General features: G+C 46.6%; 1 protein-coding gene across 1 annotated transcript in view; it reads right to left on the reverse strand.

Annotated features, from left to right (window-relative positions):
- The window catches only part of POLD4 (DNA polymerase delta 4, accessory subunit), a 201,267-nt gene extending 178,627 nt beyond the window's left edge, over positions 1-22,640 (reverse strand). The window contains exons 1-2 of the mRNA XM_085651626.1: positions 22,577-22,640; positions 2,432-2,546 (exon numbers count right to left, since the gene is read on the reverse strand). Of these exons, the coding sequence (XP_085507752.1) occupies positions 2,432-2,531 (100 nt within the window). The 5' untranslated portion in view covers positions 2,532-2,546; positions 22,577-22,640. The remainder of the gene's footprint in view (positions 1-2,431; positions 2,547-22,576) is intronic.
- Between the last annotated feature and the right edge of the window lie 4,235 nt (positions 22,641-26,875).

A 26,875-nucleotide genomic window follows, 5' to 3' on the forward strand; every position in this document is an offset into this window, starting at 1 on the left:
AGAAACAATACACTGCCTGGGCAGAGGTGTCATGCCTCCTCCCCCAGGATGGGCCAGTGTTCGAAGAGGGAAGCTTCAAAGGCCTGCTGCCTTGGTAATGCGACCCCCAGCCTCTGCTGCTAGCAGCAGATGGCTGCTCCTGGTTTACACCCCCACTTTGGGCGGAAAAACGGCGAGAAAAATTCTAAAGAATAAGAGGTGTGCCCACCCCTGAGGTGGGGGAGAGAGGTGAAGCATAACTTTCAGTCTCTGCCATCTTGAAGATGGGGGGTGCCCTGCAATCAGGACGAGGTCTATGCCCCATCCCACAGTAGGGTGGCATAATAGAAGGTGTAGTCACCCCACGTAATGTGTCCATTGGCACTACCTGCTACTACCCTAAAACGCCTCTTAAATTTAGTATTGAAGTGGTTCCTCCAGACCTGGTAGGCAGATCTGCGACGACCTAAGAAGAAAAAAAACACCCTGCTGCAGAATACGACAACTTCCTTGGCCCCAGCCCTACCGGCCTCTCTCCAGCTTCGCCGACCCTGCCACCTGTCTTGCAACAGCAACCTCTAAAACCCCTGGGAGGACTGTAGCCTTCAACAAGGACTCCAATCTCCTGTGGGCAGCGGACCTGTCCAGAAGAAACCTACTCCAAAGATTCTGGATCCAGGCAGGTCCGCGTCCCTTGCCCAATCTGCACCCGATGCCCAAGGCTCGAGTATGAGTGGCTCACCTGTGCAGTGAAGTCTCCCCGGCAATCCTTACCTCGTGTTCACCATTGGCTGACCTCTCCTGCCCTCCACGATGGTGCCAGTAGTGTAAATCCAGTGGCTCCTCACGACCATGACCGGCTCGGGTAAGAAGACTCCGATGTCAAAAGGCACCTCTGCACCGAAGCACCTGGGTCTTGGTAAGTTGAACTGATGGTGCCCTTATGACTCCCTACATCCCTTTGCTGTCATTGGTCTTCCTCCTGCAATTCCGGAGCCACGTCTGCAGCCTCGTTGCCAAAAGAAGAATCCTTGTTGAAAAGCATTGGGTACCCGATGCCAAAATTGCACCCTGCACCCGGCTGCCCCTGTGCCGCTGGTGGTGTATGTTTGGTGCTGGTTTGTGGCCCCCCCAGTGCTTAACCTAAACCCCAAAGCTTGATCCCTGTAACCGATCTACTTACCTTTAAACAGTGTGGCTCCAGGCACCCCGTTTCTCCATTTGAAAGCTTTGGGTCAAACTCTGATTTTGACCTCTGCACCTGGCCGTCCCTGTGCCGCTGGTGGTGCAGTTTTGGTACTTACCTGACCCCTGTCCCTTGCTGACCTTTGGCTCCAAACACTGAGATTGAAAGTTCAACACTTACCTGTTTAACAGCATTATTGTTTTCGCCATATGATAAAATTGGACTGTGTGAAAAAGTTTTTGTGTCGAAAAGTATTTTTTATTAAAGACGTACTTACCTGAAGAACAAACAAAGTATCATTTTATAAAATTGGTCTGGATCTCCTTGAGATGTGTGTCCAGGCATTATTGAGCACTGTTGTGCAATAAGTATCTTACACTCCTCTGTGTTAGGCCTAAGGCTGCTCGCCCACATGAATATAGCAAATCACAACGCAATGTATTACCTCGCTTGCTTTTACAACGCGGTTATAACAATGACCGCGTTGTTAGTACGTGATACATTTACATCGCAAGTCATTAGAACGACTTGCTGTAGGGGGGTGCTGGACTTAGGAACGGTATTATGTACTATTCCTACTCCAGTTTGCGCAATAGTAGGGAAGGTGTTCATTTCCAATACCTTAGCGTCCCCTACAGCAAGTCGTTCTAATGACTTGCGATGTAAATGTATCGCATACTAACAACGCGATCGTTGTAACGACCGCGTTGTAATAGTGCTGCAATGTAATGACAGCGTTGTAAATGCTGTTTGCCCGCCCACATTACCAGTAATAGAGCACTTTGGGTTTTTCATTGAGCCCTGTACACTTTTGGGGAACCCCAGAACTCTGTGCGTGGTATTACCACGTAGAGATTTTTGTACCGGGCGCCACCAGTGCTAAAGCCGGTCCTGCACTGGTGTATCTGTTCCACTCTGCTTTAGTCCAGGGCAACTGGGATTATACAAGCTACGACCGCAGCTTTTTCCACATAATCATGGATTGCAGCATTTGGTTCATAATCAGGTGTCTGCTGCATATTTAGCAGATTTCACAAAAAAATTGTTTCTTCCTCAGACAGATCAAAAGTTAGTTGTATAAGTGTGTCAAACTGGTTCTAATGAGGAGCAATTTTACCCAGACAGTATTAATAAATGTTAAAGTGCTGAATAATGAAATAATACTGATACAGATCGTGCCACATAATTTTGTCAACCCTGCCGCATACTTGGATCCTTCGCTGCTACATGATTCCACCGATCCTGACTTAGCCAGCTAGTTCTTACCAGTCTGCTGAACATGCTCCTCTCGCTTCACTCTCTTCCTGGAGTTCTCCGGCTTCTTCACTGCCTTGTAAGAGTCTGTGACAAGGCTCCTGCGACTCATGGCGCTAGCTGCTGGCTGTGGAGAGAAGAGGAATCAGTCATGGGCCTGGCAACAGGACACTTAAAGGTCACATACACTAGAAGAGGGTCCTCATGGGTCACAGACTCTGGAAGAGGGCACTCGAACCACAGCCCTTACAAGGGAGAACAGGCAGGATACAGACTAGAGTTCTTGGAAAACACTAACTTTGGAAGACGGCACTCGGATCTGACGGACTTTGTTAGCGACACATGGAGGTTATGTTCTTTAAAAGCAGTGCTCAATTTGAGCCGAGGTTTCCGGTGCTCAGCACAGGCATTTACTTGTGAACACCGGCACTTATGACAGCCTGCCACATGATGGCGTTGTCTGTGTAATTAAGAGATGATCAGAACAACAGTTGTTTATTAATTCAATATACATTAAAAGGGACTAATACCTACTGCTCAATCCGTTCTTATAACTTTGGGGGCCTGGAATAATTTGAATTGTCACATTGGTAGGAGTGTTAAGGCTAGTAGTTGTGTAGGTACTGTCATTGGCAGCGCTGGCACGGGCAATGGGTGGTGCAGCTGCAGTGGCCTCCTGACGAGGGCCCTGGCACTTATTTTATTACAAATTAAGCACTGTTTAAACAAGGGCATTCCGAGATGACAGACATTGGAAGGGGGTGGCCAAAGACCAGAGACCTTGGAAGATGGCTCTAATAGGTCCAAACTCAGAGGTATTTTAAAAAGAACACTCAGGTGTTAGACTCGAGCAGAGAGCTCTTAAACTTCACAGGCTTTGAAAGAGGGCACACAGAGATCACAGACTTCAGAAGGTGACAAAGCAGCATAACATACTTCATACAAGGTCTCTCCGAGGTCACAACGACTGAAAGACGACACTTAAAGTTCACAGACTTCAGAAGAGGACACTCGGATATCATTGACTTACGTAACCACCTTTCAAAGCCCCAGAGCTTGAGAAAAAGTTGTGGGAAGTGAATACAAAGATGTCACAATAGTTGGATGCAGAACACCAGGGTCCTGACGTACCAAGCGATGTTACGCTCACAATGATATAACTAGAGCCTTTGCGACCACAAAATGGCTTTTTTAAACGTTTAAAAACCCAAATTGTGATTTGGTAACATGTTAACGGATCCAAATTTGTGTTTTAGACTAAATACAGAATTTGGAAGCGGTGTGTAAAGGGAGCCCCTTCAAACACTCTTTAGTCTTTCGGTTATGTATTAATGTTTTGCAACCGAAATCCGATCGCAAAATATTAATATTTTACCACCAAATCAAAATTAGTGGTAACTATTCGCAAACAAATGTCGACAAAAACATTTCCTGGGACCACTGCCTGCTCGTACAAAATGTTTATAAAAGTATTCATTTTCTTTTTTAAACTCATCTTGTTTTCCTATTAGAAAAACAGGTTGAATTAAACAAAGATTGCTTTATTTAAATCAAGCATTTGCAATGCAATAGGTCTCGCATTAATGAAAGTTTGAGCTATTGGCGCTGCTAAGAATAATGCAACACCAATAGCTCAAACTTTCAGTAATGCGAGACCTATTGCATTGTAAATGCTTGTTTTTTGGGCAGTAGCAAGCTACTTCGGAAACCCATAAAGGATTAGTATGCCACAACAGTGCTTGGAACCTCAAGTGCCAAAATGTAAATTAGACCCTTAGCATGGCAAATTGGAAGTTTCATATACCCATTAAAAGACACTCTGCCAGTACACATGAGATGTGGTAAGTTTTCTTAGTAAGGGATATTTCCATTTTCCACTTGGAAGCAAGTGGGCCAGTCTCAGTGGCCTGTAGCCAAGGTCATCTTAACCAGATGCAGGCCTCTCCCTGAATCGCCTGACAGTCAGTCAACGCTGTAATTTCTGACAACAGTTCAAATTTAGAATTTACTCAAAACATCTATTTTGCCTTCAACTTTTGGGCATCTGATTTTGCCGGATGCATTCTACAAAATGCAGCTTTTGCACTTACAAACGTGAGGGACATTTTCTCCACTCGCTCCTGAATCCTGAATGCATAACTACATGGACACTTGCGCTTATTTGGGGCAAGGGAATGAAACTCTAGCATTGGTGAAGACAGATGGGCACTTTTCTGCGAGCTTTCCACAGAAGAGGAAACAGGTCTGGCTGGAGAGTCACGTGGGCTGCCTCTCACCCGTGAGCCACTCAGACGCGGCCGTGTCGCCCGGTTGCACGGCGGCTGCTCATCCGCTAAATAGCCAAAAATGCAGGCCGGACCCTCAGGCCACAACGCGGGCTCTGTGTTGCAATTGTTTCTGACATCATCAACCAGCTCTCCCTTGCGTATCTGCGTTCTTGCTACTCCTCCGCCCCGTCCTTGAAGTCTAATCTTTGGTGAACTCTCAAACTCAGCTCTCTCAGACGTCATCGTGCACAGCATTGTTTTCTAAGGTAGCTACGAACGGAACAGTGCTGGCGTAAGGCATACCCCAAAAGCATTGGCAGGCATGACGGATTATATGTGGTTCTGTACCTCGTCATGGCCTGTTCTGCCGTGCTTGTCTGTGAACTCTGATTTATTGTGGGTTTTTGGGCGCCTGGAGTGCATTGTTGAAAGGCAGATGCTCGTAGAAAAAAATATAAAAAAACAGATGTTCACGTATAAAATAGACACTATTCCTCTCTACATATTGAGGAAGCAAAGTGTATCACTACAACAACACAATTTAAATGGCAGTTTGAACACGTGTAGCAGCTTGACATCCAGAAAGTCAATCAAAAAATGCAAGCCCTTAGCATCATTTGACCAATTACTTGCAAGTAGATATACAAGTTAGCAGAGAAATAAGGTGCGTTGACACAATCTGGGCAATTCACTTATTCTCCCCGTGCCGAATAAAAACAAGTTCCGCACACGCAGCCAGTGTCTCCTCTCACACGAAGACACTTACCGTTACACTACCAGTGTGTCCGGTGACGGTCACTGCATGTGCTCTTACATAGTGTTTTGCGATCCCACAGAGGCGCTGTGTGTTTGATCACGGGTCGTGTGCTGAAACGCCGGAGGGAGGGAAAGAGAAAGCACACCATGCGCGCGTTGAGGGAGATGACCCATCCATGTGCTGCCGCTTACGCGTATGGTGCGAGCAGGAGTTGTAATAACGCTGCAAGCCATACGCGTGCACATTGGCTGTCTGGGTGAAGCTTAAACAGACGCCGTGAGCGTGCACATCGCATGTCCGGGCAAGTGCACATGTCCTGTCCCCCTTCCAAACCCAAGTCGACAACCATAGATCTCGCATAGCGAGCAGCGCAAGCGCTGTGTCGCTAGGCGAGACCTAAACAATCACAGACATAGTGGTCTGCTGAAGTCAGCAGGCCTTAATGCCTGTGATGGTAAACCAATCAGAGAGAGTCTCGATTTGCGACCTACCTGAAGCAGCATATTAATGAAGTAGGCCAAAGTACAACACACTACGAATCAATATTTTGTGAACCAACCTGTTAGTACATAGTTTGGTTCACAAAATACCAATGCATTCTGTACAAGTCAGAGTGCAAATTGCACCGGCATCTACCAAATCCATTTCAATAGATTCCTAATGAGAAATCACAAATCGCAAATCGTTATTTGATGTAATTTACAATTTCTTGCTATCTCTGGCTTTTCAGAGTTGATAGTGGAAGGGAAGATGGCAGGCTGATTCCGCAGCTGAGAGCGTTACTATCTGCTCACTCCTGTGAACACCACTGGCCATTGTTACACCACCCGACACAGGTCTCTTATGCTCAAGATTACCGGCTGACTTTGTGCTAACTCACCGGTACTCTCATGGAGCCGCTTATGTGGCAGCTGTGTGTCTGGGGAAAGCGTGGTCTCCTGGCATTGTTTCACAAATTCCAAAGGATTGCATTCGGTGTACCTCAGGAATCATCGCTTAGCCCAACCCTCTAAAACATCTACATGGCCCCCTCGCTGCCATCGTCAGACAGCACGGCTTCAGCATAGTATCCTATGTCAACGACACCCAGCTCATCCTCTCCCTCACCAAGGACCCCACCACCACCAGACTCTACTTCCAGGAAGTAATGCAGGATGTCGCATCCTGGATGAGCAACAGCTGCCTGAAGTTCAACTCGGAGAAGAAGAAAGTCCTCGTCCTCGGAACCACCCCGTCAGAATGGAAGGAACAACACCCAATGGCCCACCGCCCTCGGTAGCCCCCGACCCCCACGGACCACACCAGAAACCTTGACATCGTACTCGACCCCTCTCTCTCCAAACCAATAGGTCAACGCTGTCGCCTCCAGCTGCTTCAAAAACCTCTGCATCCTCCGTAAGACCTTCAAATGGATCCCCTCGAGTCAAGGACGACAGTAATCCACACACTCATAACCAGCAGACTGGACTGCGGAAATGCCGTCTACGCAGTATATCAATAAGTCTCTACTCTGCAAGCTCCAGACAATACAGAACACCGCAGCGAGACTCGTCCTCTGCATCCCTCGACACAAGCACATCATCCAATACAAGGAGGACCTGGGTAACATCTGATCACCAGCTATTAAATAAGATTCCCCTCCATTTAGGCCATATCTTTTCACTATCTGAGTCATATTCCACAAAAAAGCATCAGCGATTATGGAAAAACTTACTCTGTAATGTCTGTTCTCTTCTCAAACATTCCATGGAAATTTGGGACTTAGTATCTTCACTTCAGCCTGAGCAGGGGTTTCTAACGGAAACCTGGCTCAAACCGCATTTAACACCTTCTGTCACTTTGGCAACACCAGGAGGTTACAAATTTATCAGAATGGACAGATCAGTTAAAACGGGGGGGGGGGGGGGGGGGGGGGACTGGCTATTTTACATAAAGATAGTATCAAGGTTCGTGTCTTGGATGAATATTGTGGCCCTAAGATGAAAGCTCTTATTTTCCGAGTTGATTTATCAGCTCAAGTCAGTTGGAAAGGGGCTTTGATCTACCGCCCTCCTGGCCTTATAGCAGATTTTTCAAATATACTTTTTGAACTTATAGCTTCTCATGTACTTGCGATTTCAACATCCACAGTGAATGCCCTGATAATATGGACTCATTAGCCTTTCTGGACAATCTCTCACTCTTAGGTCTAGATAAATTGAATGAAGGCCCCACCCATATGGCAGGCCATATACTGGATATTGTTCTGTCTAATTCATCTGATATACAGTGTGAACAACCAGTCCAACTTACATGGACTGATCACTTCTTACTTGAATTTGTTATCAAGAGTCATAAGGTCGAACATAGAGGTCCACGTCATGATACTAGGCTGACCCGTAGACAATGGCAAAAAGTCACTCCAGAGAATTTTCAAGCCTCTTTAAAGACACCCTGGAACAAACCTTCAGACAATCTAGAAGAAGCGCTCATTAAATATAATTCTGTATTAACAGAAACCATTGATCATCTTGCGCCAGTGAAATGTATCTCTACTCACCCAAAGCGTCAGCATGCCGTTTGGTTTACTCCCTAGTTACTAACACAAAAAAAATTATGCCGAAAATATGAGAGGAAATGGGGTACCACCCATGAGAGTGATAAAATCCAGTTGTTAACCTCCTTATCAAGCTATCATAGTAGCATTAAGCTTGCACGAAAGAATCACATGTCCACCCAACTTACATTGGCTGGTAATGCGCCACCGAAGGTTTTATTTAATATCCTTCAGTCGTTCACAAAACCCAAAGCGTGCGAGATTGTAGAAGCCCCTTCACAAATACTCTGTGATAACATAGCATCTTTTTTCTCCCAAAAAATTGAACTAATTTATGATAACACTATATCTGCAGGGAGCTCACATCAAACACAAGCGTCGACAACAGATGTAATAGGTTTGACACCTTCTATGCTGTTTGAGAACTTTCCTTCGCTTACTATTACAGATGTAGAAGCTCTAATGCACCAAGTGAAGACCGGTTCCCCGTGTAACCTGATCCCTGCGAAAACAGCTCATACTCTTACCACTCAACTTGCTCCACTAATAGGACATCTTTTGAATCTCTCACTAGTAGAAGGTTATGTTCCACCTGAATGGAAAGTAGCTCAGATAATGCCTATTCGTAAGAACATGAAGGTCCCTCTGACTGACCTGACCAATCTTCGTCCTATCTCACTTCCGCCTTTTCTGAGCAAAGTACTAGAGAGACATGTTAATAAACACCTCTCTAGTTATGTCGAATTATCAGATAGCTTGGAGCCCTCACAGTCAGGTTTTAGGCCTAAATATAGCACCGAATCAGCCTTACTAGCGGTAACTGATAACATCAAAATGACCCTGGATAAAGGCCATTCTATGATTCTGGTGCTATTAGACCTATCAGCTGCATTCAACACTGTTTCCCATCAAGTACTACTCAGAAGGCTGAAGGAGATAGGACTAAGAGATTCTGCCTTTCGGTGGATGGCTAGTTTCCTCTCTGGCCGGACTCAGATGGTTAACCTAGGCCCATATCGTTCGGCACCCACAGAACTCACCAAGGGAGTTCCCCAAGGCTCTTGTTTGAGCCCTTCTTTATTTAATATCTATGTAGCTCCATTGGCTAATGTACTGAGGAAGCATGGGTTTATTCCGATATCTTATGCTGACGATACGCAGCTACTTTTTCCCTTCAATTAACTAACTCCAGCTATTCAGGAAACCTTCTCCTTGGGCATGAATGCTATTTCACAATGGATGAGGAACAATTTTCTTCAGTGTAATGTTGGGAAGACCAAGCTCTTACTCTTTGGTGAAGCCCCACTATTATGGTCTCCCAACTGGTGGCCCCCTAATCTTGGAAAGCCTCCTATTCCTATAACCTCCGTTAAGAACTTGGGGGTCCGATTAGATCAAGCTCTTACTTTTAAAGAACATGTTGGCCAGACAGTTGGTGCATGCTTCTACACCTTGGGCGTTCTCCGACGAGTCTTTGCATTACTTCCAGATTCTGTAAAAAAAGACACTGACCCAGGTTCTTATACTGAGTCGTTTAGACTATTGCAATGGTCTGCTGCTGTCTGCAACTGAAGCATCAATTAACAAATTACAGGTGGTCCAAAACACGGCGGCGTGACTGGTTTTGAATACGCCATCCAGATCTGCTTCCCGCCCTCTTTTATTAAAACTTCATTGGCTCCCAATACGACAACGGATTACATTTAAGATCTGCTGCACCATTCACAAAGCATTATTTAATCTTGGTCCTAGCTATCTGGCAGAAAAATTCAGCCCCTATCTTCCCCCGAGATCTCTGCGCTCCAGCACTAAACATCTACTGATAGTCCCTAGAACCAGGAGAGCGAGAGCAGGAGGAAAATCTCTATCATACCTTGGACCGAAATATTGGAATGAACTTCCCCCTTCTTTAAGAGAATGCTCAAATCACTTAGCTTTCAGGAAATTACTCAAAACTTTTTTTTTTTGTTTCTAATAAAAATAAATAGAATTAACTTCACAGCCTTCGTTACACAACTGATACGCTTCCACAAAAGCGCAGAGATACTTCTTGGAGTCGATTCTGGCGCTATATAAATTCCCAAATAAATAAATCCAACACCTATGGAACCTTCACTGGCTCCCTGTCGAGAAGAGAGTCACTTTCAAGATACCCGCCCTCGCTTACAAATGCCCCCACAACACTGGACCCCCATACATCAATGAGAGAATCGCCTTCCACGTACCCAAAAGAAAGCTCCAATCCACCAACCTCGCCCTCGCCGAAATCCCACGCATCGGCAGAGCCAGAACAGGAGGAAGAGCCTTCGACTACATTGCGGCCAAGACCTGGAATGAGCTCCGAATCGACATCAGACGTGCCCCCTCCCTGAACGCCTTCGGGAAAGCCCTCAAGATCTGGTTCTTCGACTGAATGGAACGTCTGACCTCCCCCCCATACCCCCCAAGCGCATTGAGACCCTCATGGATGAGTAGTGCACTTACAATTCCCTGATCTATTGATTGATTGATATGGCAGTCTGCACAACAGTTTAAGGCTGCCTCGTGGCATGGGGCTGTTGTGCTCTAACGCAATTCGTGGCAGGCGGGAGACTTGCAATCCAGCATCAACTGGCGCTTAGCCAAATGCGATGGAGGCAGCTGAGAACGGACTCGGCTCACAGAGGCCCGCAGTAGAAGGCAGTTTCTCTTAGGTTGGCCGCCCTATTTTAAAGCTGCTGAGATCTGGAAGAGCAGTAAGTTTGCACCAGGCACACTCCAAGGAGACACCAGTCTCAGAGTGGAGACTTCTTTAGCGGATGTGCAAATGGCGGCGATTCCAGTAGGGAGTACTGTTTCACCCACTGTTACTCTGGCTCCAGAATGCAACACTGTAGGAGGGACTATGGAATCCATAATGGTGCAACACAGCCCGCTTCTCCTAAGGGATCAACTCAGCTCACTCCCTGAGGCTCCTTGGAAACAGCACCAGCAGCAGTTCTGGGCACTGATTTGGCTGCTAGCTCTGTCAGTCCTCAGGGTATTATTACACGAGACAGTACGGGTGGGAGCTGTCGAGTAACGGATCGCGAAACACTTGGGGATACGCCTAACTCTGACAATACAGGCGCTAGTGCTGCCTCAGCATGTTCAGGACTGTGACATTCCCTTATCTTCACCCGTAACTTCAGCTTCTGTTCTTACTCTTATGGGGGGCTCCAATAACTGTGAAGATGATGTTTTGAAAATGAATTTGGGGGCTACTGAAGAGATCGCTTGATTATCTCCATTAAAGAGAGACAGACATCTGTCTCAAAATAGCCAGAGCGATATCAATCAAGAAGCTTAATGAGCTTCTGAAAGGTTTCCAGCCAGGCAAGTCTGCGGCCTCACGGACTAGGAACAGAACTATAAGCAGCAGTATAAAGGGCAGTTCGTTGCGGGACTGGGTGCTGTCTAAGGGTGAAGTGAAAGCGTTAATCTCCCGCTTGTCCACTGCTAATAACGAGGCTCAGCCGCTGATAAACAGAGATAAGCAGGATTCCATGGAGCAGCACTCCACAGTTTCCCTCAGCCCAGATGTAATTTTACCCCCGCAATTTACAATTTCTTAATAGGAATCTTTGAACATCAAGCCTCAGGATCTCAAAAATCTTAGAAGCGGACAGAAAGGATACAGATATTGGGAGTAAACCTTAAATGTCATGGACTTTGGAGGAAGACATTCAGAGATTGTAGTCATGAACTTTGGAAGATTGTAGGCTTTAGAAGACAACGCTCAAAAGAGGGCATATGCATTTGAAGAGGGCCCTCAAAGACACAGACCTTGAAGAGGACAATGAGGTTTGAAACTTTGTAAGATGACTCTTAGAGCTCAGAGGCACTGGAAGCAGACCCTAACAATTGTCAGATATCGGAAAAGGTTATTGAAAGCCCACAGATTTTTAAACAACCGGAGGTGAGCACTCAGACATCAAAGACTTTGAGGCGGGTACTCTCTGAAATATCTTTTGTTTTCTTGCATGCCCTAAGCCAAATCCTCACCTTAAGATCCTCTGGTCACATCCTGGGAAAAGAGCACACTACCCGTTGAATAACCAACATGCATTGACCAAGACAACAGTTTTCACTTTTATTTAGTTACATTTCATGGTGTTACATTAGCAATGCCTTTGCTTAAACGCTTCACACCTGGTGCCAGGAAGTTCTCACCCTCTTAAATCTGTGAGTACCATGATTATGAAATGCTGGTTCAACTCAACTCAAACTTTCCTTTAAGGCATTGGCCGGCTGTCTCAACACTCCAAATAAAATTGTTAATTTTTAAAAATTAAATCATATTGTACCCCAAATGAGGTACAAAGGAGAACTATGAATTAAGGGCGAGTGAGAACTCTCCTGTTCCCTCCTAAAAGAGTCTCTCCTGCACAGGCACATGGACAAGAACCGTAGTTGACTTTGTCAAAGCTCGGTGAAGCCCACCCACCTCATCCCATGCCCTGACTACCACTCAGGCTGGTAACCTGCAGCAAAGTCAGCCCTGTGGCTGAATGGAAGCAAGAAGGAACAGGCAGTAGATGAATCAGAAGAGGGAGCGAAGGACAGATGGAGAGCAAAGTAGATGAAGAAGAAAGAGAGATAAATGAAGAAAGAGCATGTTTGAAAAAAGGAGCAAGGTGAAGACAACTCATGCAATAAGGATGGGAAAGATTAAGTAAACTAGAGGGCCAGAGTAACCTCGAATGATAAAGGGATGAGCAGGAAAGAAGAGGATGAACGTGGGAATGAGATCTGTGAGTTTACTCCTTATTTTCTTGTAAATGATGAGCTGTACAACATAGGAGTGCTGGAAGAGATCAAAGAACTTGAAATGCATTTAAACTATAGGAAAGAGGGCTGTTGAACTATGAGGGAGAGACCATGCAATCCTTGTTGTGTAATGTCTTAATGCAAGATGTGTCTGAGCTCCCACAAAGTACAAACAATCTGGCCTCCCAAGAAGTAAATTGATGTCTTCGAAGAATCCATGGCTCACCCTTGGTAGGTTGATAGCTGTTAGACCTGTCATCCTTAGGGTAGTCTTTTCCCCAACTTTTTATCGTTTGCTTCCCATTTTTGCTGATTCTTTTTGTTGGTCTTAAGACTCTGAGCACTTTACCACTGCCAACTAGCCAACTGCCAACTAGTGCTAAAGTGCATGTGCTTCTCCCCCAAACATGGATACATTGGTGTATAACTGATTGGCATATTTGTTGTACTATTAAGTCCCTTGCAAAGTGGTATTCCATATACCAAGGGCCTGTAAATTCAATTCTACAAGTGGGCTGCAGCACTGATTGTGCCACCCACAAACGTAGCCTTCCAAACGTGTCTCAGGCCTGCCACTGCAGTGCCTGTATTTGCAGTGCACTGCCACTTCGACTTGGCACTTAAAACTACTTGCTAAGCCTTTAACCCCCCCCCCCCTTTTATTACATACAAGTCACCCCTAAGGTAGGCCCTAGGTAACACTAATGGCAGGGTGCTATGTAAGTAAAAGGTAGGACATCTACCATTATGTTTTGCATGTCATGGTAGTGACAAACAGCCTATTTTGTTTTTCACTACTGTGAGGCCTACACCTCTCATAGGCCAGCATTGGGAATTCCTTAATATACTTTTGAGCTGCGAGGAGTAGCTTTTTCATGTTTGATATGTTTGGAATGGTAATGACCATTCCTCCTTACTGGTGAAGTTGAATTTAACATTACTGTTTTAGAAATGCCACTGTACTTACTGCTCTTTGTGCCTGACAGCCTGTCTCCAATACACGTCTGCGTTGGGTGACAGCTACATTTTGCACATTTCCTCTAGACAGCCACAAACACAGGAAGGTAAGGATCATCAGCATTCTGAGCACTCATCTACATTCATCTGCATTCTGATGGGTCTTCCTGGGCAGGAAGGGGGAGAAGTGTCTCACACTTACATATGAAAAGGCTGTGTCCTGTCCTCACACAAAGCACTGATTTACCCCCAAGGTTACCCTGGCAGATAGGACTGGGTTGATAGGGATCCTTGTGCACTTCAAAGAGTTCTTTGGAAGTCACCCCCTAAATTAAAGGCACTTTTGGGTATAAACACTGGGTCTCTGACCTCCACACATCAGACACTTCTGGATCTTGAACTGAACCTCTGTCAGAAGGACTGGTGTGCTGCTTAAAGGACTCAACTGTACTGCTTTTCTGGAAGGAGTTTTTCTACTTGTTGCCCTGCTGGTCCCTTACTCTACAGGAAGGAGAGCTGGATTCTGCCTTCCCACAAAGTGATTTCCAAGGGCTTTCTGGCTTGCCTCCTGTTTTCGGACATCTCAGGGACACAACAGACTTCCTACAATTCTGCTGGTGCAGCTGGACTCTGCCTTCTGTGAGACCTACCCTTGCCAGAGGTGCCCCCGCCATGCTCTGGGCATCAGACATGGGTTGCGCAGCTCCTTTCATCACCTACAGCTCCTGGCCCCTGAAATCAAGCTTTTGGGCTCTTTGTGACCGCAAACAGCCCGTTCGCACTGGAACTGCGCTGCTTGCTCAAAGGAACAGCACATGCTGCCTCAGCACCGTGTCCTCGCGCTGCAACCATCGCCGCCATCGACCATGAGGCCCCGTCTGCGGTTTGCAACACCAGGACGACACTTCGCACCCACAGGATCATCACTAGCGATGCTCCACTTGGTCCCTGTGACTGTCTCCCCTGCGAACTGGGCACTTTGCTCAGCTTGAGAAGGTAAAACTTCAGCTGGACCGGTTTGGAACTGTAACCAACATGCGCTCCATCACCGTCGGCCCGAACTTTGGATTTGCCCCGGTCTAGCAAGACCAAAAGTAACCTTCTAGCACTGTTGACTTCTAAGCACTGTTTTTGGTTTATTCTTTGAAAATTCATAACTTTGGCTCTACTTATTGGATTTTTGTCATTTTGGTCTTGATGTACTCCTAAACATATAATCTATTTTTTTAATCTTGTGTGGAGTCTTTTTTGTTGTGTATTCATTGTGTTACTGTGTATCTGTGTGTGTTGCACAAATACTATACACAATGCCTCAACATCCTGTGATTCTGGGCAAATCACTCTATCTCCCCATGCCTAAAAAATGAATGTGTCCATTTGTAAGGCAACTGGAGCACATGTAAAGCGCTCTGATACCTGGGTCAAGTTTGCGCTACATAAAACTCTAAAAAAAAAAGTATCCTGTGCCTTTTCTGGCCATGAACCAACGCAAACCAGGAACCACTCACCAGATGCAAGAACAAGAGCATGGACTGCATCATTATGAGAACAAGATGGAAACGGATAGGACACACCATCAGAAGAGAACATGACTCCATCACAAGAACAGCTCTCCACTGGACTCAAGAGGGCAAACAGAAGAGAGCCATGACACAGAATACCAGAGTGAACTATGGAATCTGAAATGAAGACCCTGAGCTACAGCTGGGGCGCCGTACAGAAACTTGCCCAAGACAGAAGAGGGGATCCTTTCATGCTGCCCAACATGCCAGTCCGCAGAACAGGCAGTAAGTAAGTAACTAAGGGATGGGTTAATGCAGCTGAATATAAGCTGGCGGTTCACTGTACTTTCAGACCCCAAAACATTAGTCCTGTAGTAGTGCAAGATTAGAATCCGCAGAAGAATGGAGTCCTATATGTCTGTTGAGCAGCCCTACTACTGTTTACAAATTCATATCTACAGCTCCGAGATGGAAACACCACAAAGATGAAGCCGCTGAGTTTACATCTTTTTCAGGAAGGCTTTGGCACACTGTCCTTGTCCTCCAGAGTCCCAGCTGTTGAAGAACTGCTACCTTGATGAAAACTCTCCAGCTTTTTCAGGCCAGTTCCTGAGACACCCAGCCCACGGTTTCTAGTTCTAGGAGGCTCCACACTACTTCAGCATAGGCCCAAGGCAAAAGGTCTAGGTTCTACTGCTCCTCGGAATTTCTCTTCAGCAGCAACAACTTCCTTGGACCATATGGCCTTCTGTAATGTCGAATACCAGATGTAGGCATCTTATGAATCACAATTTTTCCTCCGAAATTAAAAAAGTATGAAAATTCAATCATATTAAGAAAAAAATGTAGTCTAACAGCTCCTTACCTTGATTTGGGGCAATGTCAGATTCCTACTTCTCACTCCCTCCTCTATGCCCTACAGCACTTTCCCTCTACTGCTCCAAGTTCTTCATTCCATCTCCTCTCACTTCTCTTCTGCCTTGCTTTTTCTGTTCTGTCTTTCTTCTTTCTATCTTGCGTCTGGCCTCCCTGGTTTGCCTTCCACTTCTTCTTCATCCCTCACTTGCTTTAGTCCTTCCCACCTTCCCAGAGTCGAAAGGGGACTTTGATACTGTAAAGGACCTGCTTGTGAAAGATTGAGTGAAATGAAAAACCCTTTAGACTACATATGCAACCCTATCAGAAGGTTACTTAAGAACTTCGCACATGTCTACTGAACCTTATAACTCTGCCTGAGGGGACTGTGACAGAAAATAAGCAGATTTAGAAGTGCCTCCTTGTCTCCCATGTGTAGGCCCGCTCTCTACCAAACCAAGTTTCTAGAGAGCGAGGACTGCCAATAAGAAGCATATGACACCTGGTGGTGTGTAAGGACAGTGCTTCACTTTTTGTGAGATGCCAAGTACTCTACCAAGTACCTTTTAACCCTCGGTCAGGTAAGTGTAGAGACTGCACCACCAGCGGCACTGGGGCGGCCGTGTGCAGAGGTCAAATTCAGCCACTTGGTTAATCAATAGGACTGGGGCAACTCAAAGAGGTACCGGTTGAAGGTTGGTAAATCGGAGTTGGGTGTCATTCTCCAGGGGTTTTGGCCAACACTGGGGGGAAGGCACGAGGCAGCACTAAACATACACCCTCAGAGGCACAGAGGCGGTTGGGTGCAGAGTGCTAAAACAACACAGGGCACCCAAAACAAATCAATGGAGAATGAAGATATCAAACAAAGGTTGCAGGCTCGGACCAGGAAGCTGGACGAATGGAACCAGTGCTCTGGAGGTAAGTTGGGATGTTGAAGGACACCTGGGCACTGTTAGTCAGACTCCCCAAGGCTTGGGGTGCTGCGGGTGCAGGGGTGTACTTTGAGGTCGGAAGATCCTTGCCGGTCGCGGTTAGGAGGTCCTACGTGTTGAGGCTGCAGGCATCATCGTGGAGTCTAGGAGAGGTCACTCTGGGGTGGACTCGAGCTCAGAACTGCTGGGGAACCTTCTTGGGACTGGTGAGCCACTTCGACTTGTCTGGAGGTCTGGTTGTGCGGTTCAGCAGGGTCCTGGAGTTCTTATTTGTTTCTTTGTGGACAGGGTTGCTGTCCTCTGGAGTTCTTGGTCTTTGGGGAAGGCAGGAAGTCCTCCCAAGGTTTTAGAGGTCGCTGGGCCCGCAGGACACATCGCTTTTTGGAGCAGGTTTCTTCGAGGGCTGCAGACAGGCCAGTAGGGCTGTGGTCAAGTCAGTTGTCATCTGGAGTCTTCACTGCTGGTACGGCTCTTCGCTTCTTCTTCTTTAGGTCACCAGGAATCTGAGGATCAAGGTTCAGGGGTGCACTTAAATACTCAATTTAGGGGTGTTACAGTTGCTGGTAGGTAGCAGCCAGGTATTTAGCTGGCAGGTATTTACCTTTAGGCTGATGACACAATTTGTATGTCCCCTCCCTTTAGTAAGGGGTCGGTCATACCCCTAATCCTATTGGCAGAAATCCTCACAACCAATATGGAGGATTTTCAAAGAAGGGGGTCACTTCAGATCAGGCCACCTTAGGAATGGTCCTGGCTGAGAGGGGACACACCTTTCCAGCATATTAATTTCCCTCCGACCTTACTGCCAAAAGTAGGCTTGGTTAGAGGGGCAGGCCTCTCTACTAGCTGGAGAGGCCCGGCTAGCATAACAAAGGGCAGGAGGGCGTTTAAGGCTCACTACCCTCAAACGCTGTTCCTGCTTGGGGGTTGGTCTGAAGCCCCTCCACCCACAGCAGACTTTGTTTCTGACCCACAAGAGCACAGGGCTCCCACCTCAGGGGAACAGAAACATTTCTGGAAGTGGCAGGCTGGTCCAGACCAGTCAGCCACACACTAGAGGTTTGGTAGGTTTTCAGGGTGCACCTCTGAGGTGCCCTCCGAGAGCATTTATTAATTAATCCAACACTGGCGTCAGTGTGGGCTCATCAATCTGAGATGTTTGATACCAAACATCTTGGGATTCGGTAAAGCCATCATGGAGCTGTGGAACTTGTATTGACAAGCTCCCTGCCCATGGGCTCAGTACGGCCTCACTATGCACTTACAATGCCTATGAATGGACTCAGGCCCTATAGGGGCATATCTGCCCATGCAGGTATGCCCTCACATGAGATATAGGGCATCCTGCCTTAGGGCTATAAGGCCTGCTATATGGGTTACTTACCTATGCCTCTTGCAGTGCTGGCAGGCCTGGCAAACAGGACGACTCTTCACTTTTAGCTGCACCAAAACATGTAAGCTCCAGTGGCAGTGTGCATGTGTTTGGTGTGGTCTCTTTGGGTGGCATAATATATGCTGCAGCACTTAGAGACCCTCTCTGGTCACAGTGCCCTTGGTACCACTGGCACCTTTTACAAGGGACTTATATGTGGGCCAAAGGTGTGCCAATTTTGGAAAAAAAGGTACAGTTTTGGGGAAGAACACAGGCACTAGGAACCTGATTAGCAGGAACCCAGTGCACATTCAGCCAAAGTTGCAGTCAGAGTCAGGCAAAAAATGGGGTGAAACCATGCCAAAATTAGTACTTTCCTACAGATATCAACTGACTCCGGCATTTCATTCTCAATTCAAGGCTGACAGCTTCCATTTTAAGGATTAATTCCACTACACTACAGAAGACAGGCGGCCCCCTTCAACTGCATGATCAATTCTGCAGTATTCTCATTGGATGAGTTTCCAGGTTGCTCCCCTTTCAAAATGGTTATCCAGTCCTGATGAAGACCCGCTATTGAGGCTTTGATTGGCCCCCATCCTCCCACATCTTGCCGGGTCGAAACGTCATCGTTTCCCACAGCCTGGAATGTCAAATGGTTCCCCAAAGGGGCAATTATGAATGATACAACTACCTCTGTCTAGATGTGACCATACTTATGTTGGATAATAAGTATATACGAACAAGCTATGTTGTAAATAAGATAATCTATGTAATAGATCTACCTTCTCTATCCTAAATCTTCACACACAAGCACTTCTTTCCTGAGCACCCCTTCACGTATCTCTTTGGGGCAACCATATATGTATATCTTGCACCGATATTTGGTGTTTCTCAAAATACAGAATCTTTTATACCTTCAAATGTGTTTCCTGTGTGTGCGATGTTAAACGTTGACAATAATATAAGCAAACTCTCCCTTGATGTTAGAAAGGGTACCTACTCCCATCCTTGAGTGACATGGGTTGGGGCTATTGAGAAATATTCAGATAAGTTTATTCATTCAAACCTTATCTGCATAGTGGATCTTTCCCATTGGACCACTCTTGTCACATATCATCATGAAGCCTTGGGCAAGGCAAGCAGTGGAAGTTCAGTTTGGAGTGGGTTAGAAGCACTCCGTGAGTAACGTTAATGATAGAAGTAGTAACCACTTCATGTGGTGTGGAGTATACTTACACACCCGTTGGTGGAATGAGCAGAAGCAAACACCCATCGCACCTCTGGGGCACTATGTGTAATACACCCGCAGACAATTCGCAATAAGAAATCTGCCCCTCACGCTTGTCTGCTGTGAGGACCGACTTGGCACTATTGTTAGGCCTGGCCTACAGTAAACTTCAGCTGTCTCGCCAGCCTCACATTCTCCCAAAAAATCTTGATAAACATACATACAGACACGAGCTTTCAGTCAGCCCTCTTCATCCACTGGTCTGTTCAAGTGTCAATCACATTGTGCTTCCGCCCACCACACGTAAAGCATGGGACAATGCTGCATCCATTAGCCGTCTTGCACTATGAGCAGGGACACTGGAATTATGTGGCAGGAGAGGGCCAAATTATGTGGCAGGGTCGAGTAAATTATGTGGCAAGAAAAGCAATTGTATGCGGCATAATGTGGCACATTTTGTAATAGTATTACTTCTTTATTGCATCATGTTTAAACTATGTTATGTTCTCTGGGCATTGGTAACAGATTATTAGTACCAGACTAACACCCAAATATAGAAATAAGCAACAGAAGGATGACCAGTCCCGCTTTCTAAAGAGCCTTTCACTGCGCTGCAACATCGGTTGCTAAATTGTTAGTAACTATTGAACCGTTAGAGCTAGAAAAAAACAATTTTTATACCAAAATCTGCACATTTTGCGGTAGATGATGTATTATGTGGCAAATGTGGCAGACCTATAAATATGCAAAAATGGTCACGGACGCACAATCGCATAAATCCAGTGGCCCGGACCATGAGTGACAGTATTTTACTGCCGCTTCTGTGCCAGGGCTAGCATGCCACAGGTGCAGCGCCACACTTTCTTTTTTTATCAAATTACTTTTGCGTATTGTCTATGTCGTAATACAGTGGTTCCCAAACTGTGCGCCATGGCTCCTGGGGAGCCGTCAAACCTAGCCAGGGGAGCCGCACACCAAGCACTTTAATGCATTTAATGTTGAAGGGGTTGTTGGCTTAAGTTAAGCTAATTAGACTTAAACGCATGATGTCGATGATTTGGAAGTGACATGCCTAAAGCTGTAAACGTAGTGCTTAATTGATGGCATGTCGAGGGAGATTACCTCCATATTTCACTGGATCCCCACATTCCAACACTCCCAGAGTAAGCGGAAGATCCCTGATTTATTTTTTTAGACGTGTTTCTTGTTTTGCTTTTTTCCAAATGCATTTTACAACAATGCAAGTTATCAGGAAAGTATTGTTGTCCTGTCTATTAAACACACGAAGTATTATTAAGTATTGACATTCGTACTTGAATCATAGGTACTTCGGGTACTCATTTCTTTCAGTACACACACATTTCCAGACAGGCCTGCTCTCTGCTTGAGCACAGGGAAGTAAAACACCATATATAGCATGATACCAACATTTGTAAGAAAGAAAGAGGGACGTTAACAAACAAAACAAAATCCGAGTGATTTATTTTACTGGCATTGATATGAAGCCACTTTTAAGGAGGAGACAGCAGAAATAAAGCTGTATGGGGTTTAAAACATCATGAGTTACCCTGCTCAGACAGGTGTGTTGGCACGTACGACATGGGTAGAAATGGAAGTGCATGCAAATATTGTTGAAGCGCAGAAACACCTTGGCAATGGGGCCTAGATGCATAGGGGTGCTATCTAGCACTGTAAATAGGATAACAAAGTTTGAGTGGATACTCTAAAAAAAAAAGGCATGGCCAAAGAAGTGCAACTAGAAACATGTTATTAGAGGCGCCGCCTTCGTAATACGAAACACCCTGCATATAGGATTATAATCTAAATCTAAGGTCTCCAGGGGCCGGGCCTACATCCCCCGCACCCTAAAAAAAAAAGTAACAGTGGGGAGCCACGGTCAATGGGCAATGGGTCAAGGGAGCCGCGGGTCGAAAATGTTTGGGAACCACTGTCGTAATAAATAAAATTGCATGCTTAGTGAGGCCAGATCTATTGACTTTGCAAAGCTTGTTTTTTTCACAATTGGGTAAGGGGTAGCCTGGACTGGCACAACAGACAAACAAAGGGTGGGGATGGTGAGTCTGACATAATAACTCGGCCGAGCAGGGGGCGGGGCTGGCAGAAAAATGTCTGACGTATCTCACATTGCTTGACACAACAGATGCACGTCAGACCGGCTGTCCCAGCAGAGACATATGTCACACTACTGCTTGACATGAGAGACTGGGCTGGGACCAGGGCACGCTCCTCTGCCACGGACAGGGACAGACTCGACAGAGGGGGGTGACATAAACAGGGGCATATCTGACACACACTGCCTTACACAACAGAGATACATCAGACAGAGAGACACGCCGCTCTGACAAGCACTGGCACTGACACAGAGACATCCCTGAGACACACAGACAGAGACACCCCTCACCCAGGGACTGGCACAATCAGAGACATCCATGAGGCACCCAGACAGAGACACCCCTCACCCGGGGACAAGCACAATCAGAGACATTCATCAGACACCCAGACAGACACACCCCGCTCAGACAAGGACTGACACAAAAAGAGACGACACCTGAAATAGAGACACCCCTCACACAGGGACTGGTACAAAGAGAGACATGCCTGAGACACCCCAGACAGACACCCCTCACACAGGGACTGGCATACAGAGAGACATTCCGGAGGGCGAGGCACCCCAGACAGTGACACCCCTCACACAGGGACTGGCATACAGAGAGACATGCGGACAGCACCCCAGATAGTGACACCCCTCACACTGGAACTGGTACAAAGATAGACATGTTCGAGACACCCCCGACAGAGACACCCCTCACACAGGCCCGTCGGTGTCAGAGTGCCCCAGGCAGGGATCCACAGAGCCGAGCGGCGCCGAGAGGCCCTGGGGGGCTCGGGCACCGCAGGCAGGGGTCACAAGAGACGATCGGGGTGTTTATATTTACTTGTCTCGCTGAGAGCGGCCTCGGTCCCTGCCTCCTGCGCTTCCTGGTGCCGCCTCCTGTGACACCCACCGCGGGGAGGAGCAGGGGAAGCGGCGGCAGGAGCGTGGGGGGAGGGACGGAGGAGGAGAGGTGGAAAGATCACACAGCCACAAACAAGGGAGGGGGGGGGGCTTGTATGTTACATAAAACACATTATAAACAGGCACGAGAGGGGCTTGAGGGGCAGTGGAAAGAGAGGTGAATGCGGCTAGGACGGGCCTATGTGACGGAAACACAATATTTTGTCAAAGATCAAACATTTTTGAAGACTTTCACAACAGTGATGGAGAGACTTGTGTGCGTGTTTTTTGTCAGTGTTTATGTAAACATTCCTTCTGAAATTCGACAGACACCTCACCATATCCGACTGAAAACACCTGTACCCCCAACTATTTATGAAAAAATACATCTATTAGGGGGGTGTAGCACCCTGAATGCCCCCCCCCCCGAAACTACACCCCTGCTGAGGGGCGCAGAGGTATCAAAGTGGATAGCCTCACAGGCCCCAGCTGACCTCAGATCAAATGGGCATCATGTACTTTGTATTTTGAATCAATATAGATACACTTGATCCTTGGGTGAAAGGCAGAAGGATAAATCAGCTGGAATGCCGGAGCTGAGGGCGCCTACTGCGTTTTGTTATGTGCGCTTCTGGAGTTGGAAAGAGTTTGAACAGAGAATTTGGTCTCCTCTGACTATGGTAGGAGGGGGAGGGAGGAGTGTGGCAGTTGTTGGCTTGGAGAAACACCTGTCTTACTTTGCACTTCTTTATTATCATCTGTCCTTCCTTTTTTAGTGTTTTATATATATATATATATATTTGTCCTTCCTCTTTTAGTGTTATTTTATATTTTTAGTGTTATTTTATATATATATATATATATATATATATATGCGAAACCATACTCCTCAAAAAGAAGCTGAAGCACTCACGGATCACAGGTAACAAGCTTTTATTTCGGCCTTGGCATGACGCGTTTCGTCAATTGCTGACTTCCTCAGATGCCGCCAAACAGTGCAAGTGCAGTTCACAGCCACAGTTTAAACACCCAAAGCCCCACTGCGATTGGTTGAGGCATCGGTGACAGTCTGACGTGGGGGGTGTGTCAGGACTCAGGTCTTCGAGTCCAATCAGCGCAGGTCCTCTAGCGTAGGTACTTCCCCAGTGGGTTGGGCCCTGCTTGCTCACCACGCCTCCTTGGTAATTGATGTGGCTGTCGAGCTGGTTACCGTAATCCTCATCCCTCCGCATGCACTCCCGTGTAGGGCCCCTGGAAATGACTGTATCGCGTCAAATCCACCCGTGCAGTCACAGTCCAGAACAGAGTTGGCGGGGCGGAATTGCGGGGATGCGGCGGTTCGGTGTTTTCAAAAAGTTTTTGAAGTTACCAACAGTTGCCACACAACCACCGAACTGTCTTGTGGGATGGGTACTCCTCGATGCTTGTGACCGCATCTAAACACGAAACCATACTCCTCAAAAAGAAGCTGAAGCACTCACGGATCACAGGTAACAAGCTTTTATTTCGGCCTTGGCATGACGCGTTTCGTCAATTGCTGACTTCCTCAGATGCCGCCAAACAGTGCAAGTGCAGTTCACAGCCACAGTTTAAACACCCAAAGCCCCACTGCGATTGGTTGAGGCATCGGTGACAGTCTGACGTGGGGGGTGTGTCAGGACTCAGGTCTTCGAGTCCAATCAGCGCAGGTCCTCTAGCGTAGGTACTTCCCCAGTGGGTTGGGCCCTGCTTGCTCACCACGCCTCCTTGGTAATTGATGTGGCTGTCGAGCTGGTTACCGTAATCCTCATCCCTCCGCATGCACTCCCGTGTAGGGCCCCTGGAAATGACTGTATCGCGTCAAATCCACCCGTGCAGTCACAGTCCAGAACAGAGTTGGCGGGGCGGAATTGCGGGGATGCGGCGGTTCGGTGTTTTCAAAAAGTTTTTGAAGTTACCAACAGTTGCCACACAACCACCGAACTGTCTTGTGGGATGGGTACTCCTCGATGCTTGTGACCGCATCTAAACACGAAACCATACTCCTCAAAAAGAAGCTGAAGCACTCACGGATCACAGGTAACAAGCTTTTATTTCGGCCTTGGCATGACGCGTTTCGTCAATTGCTGACTTCCTCAGATGCCGCCAAACAGTGCAAGTGCAGTTCACAGCCACAGTTTAAACACCCAAAGCCCCACTGCGATTGGTTGAGGCATCGGTGACAGTCTGACGTGGGGGGGGTGTCAGGACTCAGGTCTTCGAGTCCAATCAGCGCAGGTCCTCTAGCGTATGTACTTCCCCAGTGGGTTGGGCCCTGCTTGCTCACCACGCCTCCTTGGTAATTGATGTGGCTGTCGAGCTGGTTACCGTAATCCTCATCCCTCCGCATGCACTCCCGTGTAGGGCCCCTGGAAATGACTGTATCGCGTCAAATCCACCCGTGCAGTCACAGTCCAGAACAGAGTTGGCGGGGCGGAATTGCGGGGATGCGGCGGTTCGGTGTTTTCAAAAAGTTTTTGAAGTTACCAACAGTTGCCACACAACCACCGATATATATATATAGGAAAGGATTTTCCTGTGTGGAGCCCCCAAAGAGTGTCCACCAATTTTCAGAGGGTCACAGAAAGGCAGCATGCCAACAAGCAAATCCAGGTCAGTTCTTTGAAGTTTGCTCAATTAATTTTTATTTTCTTCTTTCTTTTAGTTGTAAAAGCAAAGTGCAGAATGCATCAGGTACAGAAAGAATGACCTACGCGTTTCGGCCAACGGCCTTCGTCCGGGTCATGTGATTGACAGTGAAGGGTGTTTAAGAAGGGGTCGGTTGGACCCGCCCCCAATTATCAACACACCCAAATTTGTTTAAAAGAAAAGGGTGCAGGATACAGGGAGAATAACAAAAGTGATTGTAAAGTTGAAACATTTCACAGAGCGCGACATATATGCAAAATATATATATATATATATATATAAACATGTAAAGTACTCAGTTGTAATTGCATTATGTTGCAAAAATAAGGATGCTTTTCATTACAACGCAAACAAGAAGGAAGAGGTGGGGAGAAGAGAAGATGGCACATAAAATTAAGAGTTGCAAGCCTTGTTTGTGTGTGGATACTTGGGCTTATCAATTATATTATGTTTTATATTTTATATTATAAGTTTAGTAGTCATCAAGAAATGGGGGTTACATTTTGGTAAAGTACCATTCTCAAAATAAGGTATAATCCTCACTATTTCTGATTGGAGACATCATAAAATGGTCTTTTGCTAAATACCGGTACTTCTCATATTAGCGGCCGGCCCCGGTCGCGAGAACGCTCTGCCGCGAGCAACAGCGGATCTGGTGCGTCTAATAGAGGCGCGGTCGGAATGGGTGAGCCCGGATTGAAGTTACAGCATGGTGAATGGAGCAGCATGGGACTTTGAATCAACCCACTGGGGTATGTTATGTTTTAAATGATGTTCCAAGCTACGGACTTTGCAGAACTGCCGATACCATAATGCAACCTTTCTTCATATATATATATATATATATTACCTACTGGCGGTCGCCAGTAGGTAGTTATAGTTAGGACCACGTTTCCATAGGAAATCCGCAACATTCTATTTTGAATAACTTTGGCGCCGGTCGACGAATCCTCGCGAATTTTTCAAAATAGGTGGGGCGCTACGCTCCGCTCCTACCCTGAAAGTCTCGGGGGGATTCGTCAAGCGGGGGCTGAGATAAAAGGGGGTCCCAAAACGCGTTTTTCCCATGCATTTTTCCATAGGACCTTTAGACAGGGCTACAGCCCGAACGGCTGAACAGAATTACTAGAAATTTGGCAGAGAGGTAGTCCTCAGGTCAAGGAAGTGCCTTTTGTAGGTTTGGTGTAAATCTGTTCAGTAGATTCTGAGAAAATAGCCTTTAAATCAATATATATATCTGAGCCAGCTTACGGTGCGCTTACGGTACGCTTACCGTACGCGTAATGGTGGCGTGCGCGAGCGCGATTCTGATTGGCTCTTAGATCTTAGTAAACATTCGAATCGGCTGAAACCAGGAAGCGGCGGCCGCCATTTTCTCTCTCGCACTGAGAGTGATTTTTAAAATTTAAAGCCCAAAAACATGTAAAGGGGCTGTTTAGACAGCTCCCACACACATAGGCATGTTGAGGGAGTCCCCAAAGATCCCCCAAGGCCAAAAACGGAATTTTTATTTTTTCGGTAATTTCGCCGATTACGCTTACCGTACGCGTACGGTTAAAAATTATTTAAAAAA

Source organism: Triturus cristatus, chromosome 4_1, assembly GCF_964204655.1.
Source record: "Triturus cristatus chromosome 4_1, aTriCri1.1, whole genome shotgun sequence".
NCBI classification, from domain to species: Eukaryota; Metazoa; Chordata; class Amphibia; order Caudata; family Salamandridae; genus Triturus; species Triturus cristatus.